The 3,661-nt window shown below is 47.6% G+C and overlaps 1 protein-coding gene across 1 annotated transcript; it reads left to right on the forward strand.

The window, feature by feature from the left end:
• Positions 1 to 1,830: 1,830 nt before the first annotated feature.
• On the forward strand, positions 1,831 to 2,796 carry EMWEY_00057930 (hypothetical protein; the record flags this gene model as incomplete). The annotated part of the gene is made up of 3 exons (XM_013480742.1): positions 1,831 to 1,882; positions 2,211 to 2,579; positions 2,720 to 2,796. 3 exons carry the CDS (start codon positions 1,831 to 1,833, stop codon positions 2,794 to 2,796), a joined length of 498 nt encoding a protein of 165 aa, XP_013336196.1.
• Between the last annotated feature and the right edge of the window lie 865 nt (positions 2,797 to 3,661).

A 3,661-nucleotide genomic window follows, 5' to 3' on the forward strand; every position in this document is an offset into this window, starting at 1 on the left:
TATATTATATTATATTATATTATATTATATTATATTATATTATATTATATTATATTATATTATATTATATATTATATTAATATTTTATATTATACGATACTATACTATATTACATTGGACTATATTACGTAAAAGGCATTGGATGACAATTTGCACTGCATTAATCCATAAGGGCAGCACAATGCAGGCCTACTGTCTACTGTCCGCTGGCCTGCTAAAGCCATCTAGTCATTCAATGCTTTTTATTGACTAGTTTGTCTTTGACAATCACTGACATCGCAGGTACTGCACTTAGAACTGTGTGTCTAACTGGCACGTAGATGCAAGTGGAGAGGGGTGGTGCGTTCTTCTGACTAGAGGGACGCGGCGGTTTGGGGGCGAGCCAAGTTAGTAGTGGAAGTGACTTCATTTGATGGGGCTTTATATCCCTAATGTGTAACTGATAGCCACCCACGCAAACCTTGTTCCACCTTTTCTCTCAGATTTTTCGTTGCTGCAGCGTTGGCATTAGATATTATTCTAATGGCTTTAGAATGCCAGCAATGTGCTGCGCCAGCTCATTGTTGGAGGGTCGTGGACTCACGAGCAGTTGAAGTGTCCTCCTAATGACCCGGTTGCGTGGACGTCTCGAAGAGAGCAAAATCACTATCGTCGAACTATCAATCCTGACCACTGGTGCAAATAGATCGTTTTGTTTCCTAGTAGGGAGAGCATGTGGAGTAGCGAAATAAAGGCTGGGAGACCATATAAACAATATTTGACTGGCTAGTGATTGTTGTAGAGACAGGCCTTTCTGGAAGTTGGAGTACGTAGCGATGGCTCCTTGTGCCATGTCCTGCGGTCGCATGGTACTACATTGAAAAAAAGCCGTATTAATCAGTGCGTGCAAAACCTTAGTGGATTAATAACCTCATCTAAGGGTTTATGGCCACCGCCAATGCCGCAGTCCAGCGGTCTTCGCGATTTAAAAGAACACTAGCAGAAGATTACCCTTCCACACAGTTTCTGGCATTTCGCGCGGTTTCCGTAGATGGCAACGTACACCGCAGACACTCAGGTGCGGAACAGGCACACCAACGGTCATTCTTCTGAGTATGCCAGATTAGTATGCATTGAAAAGTATCTGAAAAACTGTACAAATGAGCATGTTCGCGTTACCCGAGAGGGACTATGCGGAGCGGGTTTTTATTCGAAAGGGCATGCATGGTGGGGCTGGCTGCAGCAGCAGGCTGGCAAGCAACAAGAAGCGGATTTGTTTGGAATTTTCGGGGGTCTTGGGTGTTTGTTATTTTTGCTGCAGAAAATAAACATTTGGCGTTTTCTTTGTCTTTTATCCCTCTACGGCTGCATAACAACAGCCACTGGCTCTGTCTGCTGCAGCACAAAATTTCGGATCCTGTTATTTTCACACATTTAACTACTTCACGCTGGTTAGATGTATTTAATCACTTTTTGAAGCAGTTTTATAGATTTTCGTGGAGAGAGTGTGTCTATACCTTCTCTTTTCAGGAAGGAAAACAGGGTCTTCGACCAGCCAGCCTTTCCGTATTCTTTGCATTGCTTACTGTGGTCTGCAGCATCTTCTTCCGTTGTTCAGCTGCTTCTGCACACATCTTACACAATCGGCCTCAGCTGCCTAGCTGCATGCAGCGCCTGTAGATGCAGGGGATTCCCAGGTCCCCATCCACTCGCCCGGCCGTGGATCCAAGGGGATTTGTTGATTCCTAAGGCTGGCTCCTGCCTTCGCCCCCCGCTCATTTTTCTCTGTGCTGTGTACCCAGCAATAATACAGAAGAAACAGAATACATCCATCTTCAATCCTAACGCACAATGCCGAACTCGGCGCAAAATGAAGGCGGCGAACATCCTCCGGGGCTGCGAGGTCCGCATGCATCCACCTGCATGAAGTGTGTGCAGGCGCGCACGCGTCGACTGGGTGTGCGTGCTTGTCGAATATGTATGTGTATGCGTTTGTCTGAGCTGATTCTCGCCGGAAGCGGGTCGTATCCTATCGAGTTAATGGGTTTTTTGTGTCTGTTTTGTATACGTGTTGTGCTGTGTCTTCGTACTCTCTGCCTGTTTGTCTGTCTTTTTTTCTCGTCCCTCCAGCTGCCTGCTCCTCCTTCCGCCCCACCGTCTGCTTTTGTCCTTCTCTACAGAATCAGCATAGTGGTGGATTTGTTTGCTTTCTGTGTTGTGCGTGTCTTTAGAAGTGCGTCTACCGAAGCGCAAGGCGGCAGAGGCGGCGCCTACCTCTGGTGATTTGCCAACATCAGCAGCAACAGCAGCAGGAGGAGCGGCAGGAGCAGAGGCTGCAGCTGCTAAGCGGGGACGCCGCGGAGGTGGTGGGGCCCCGAAGAGCCCCGGCTCTGGCAGTAACAGCGGCGGGCAAGCTGTCGTGCAGGAGGCCCCTGTGAATGGCTGCAGTAGCCATGCTTTAAGCAGAGCTAGCTTGCACCCCTCTTCGCTGCACAGGGGCCCCGATGCAGAGTCCAAGGAAGATATTATTCGTTCCGAAATCCCCAAGTCTGTTGTCAAGGTGCGTATAAACCTGCGCCGCCATGGACTCTGCGAAAAATGTGTGGCTCTTTATGCTTGTTGTTTCTTCGGTATTTGTTCACTTCTTTGCCTCTTTGTGTCCCTTTTTTAGCTGGCTCATTCTTTGTCCCCTCATTTGGATCTGTCCTTCGTCCGCATGTGCTGCTGTGTCGCGGTTTAGGGTCTCGGGTTGCATGGTTTGATGCATTTGACCTGTTCGTGTCTCCCGTCCTTTCCATCTGTGCTCGCATTCGATAATTTTCTGTCTTTTGTCTTTCGTGTTTGGCGTATACTTTTACATGCCTGTCTTTCTTCTTCGCTTGTCTTGTTTGTTTCTTTCCTGTTTTGCTTCTCGTTGGATTCTACATTTCTCCTTTTTCTACTGGTTGTTGTCCCCTCTTAGGTATTCTGCACACACTGCGAGCCCAACTACAGCCAGCCCTGGACGACTCGGAGGCAGACGAGCTCTACCAGCACTGGTTTCGTTACTGTTGACGCCAACGGCTGCCACTGTATCCTTACGAACGCACACTCCGTGGACAATGCTGCTGTTGTTCAGGTATAAATTCCGTAGGAAAAGAACACATTTGGTTTCTTATTTCGTATTTTGTAGTTTCCACGTGAAGCGGTCGGTGGTTGCATACACTCCAGATAATTCCTTGTAGTTGCCGACGTTGACGCCAATAGCTGCATCTGTAGTCTCAAACGGCCAAGCTGTTCTCAACACCTTAGTTACATACAGTAATTATTATTCGTAATCTGTACGGTATATCTGGGCGACCATGTAATACGTAATATGTTTTCTACTTCCTTCAAATATCGGGTGTTGGAACACACTTCGGTAGGAGGCCAGCGAGCTTCTTCTTCTGTTAACACACTCGCTTCTCACGTCGGGGAGGCAGAACACCTTGCTTGCGGGACACAACTACTCTGAAGCCCGGCAATTCAGGCCACCTACCTGGCTGCGCACCAACCTACCTAGCAAGTGACCTACCTACTTCCAGTCCCTGTGATCCGAGTATTTGACCGTCAGCTGTGTCCTGTGCCTGCGTCTGCTTGTATGTATGTAGGTATTTGCATGTTTGTGCATGCCTTGATGCACATGCATATATATATATATATA

This window comes from Eimeria maxima, genomic scaffold (assembly GCF_000499605.1).
Source record: "Eimeria maxima Weybridge genomic scaffold, Emw_scaff2277, whole genome shotgun sequence".
Lineage (NCBI taxonomy): Eukaryota > Apicomplexa > Conoidasida > Eucoccidiorida > Eimeriidae > Eimeria > Eimeria maxima.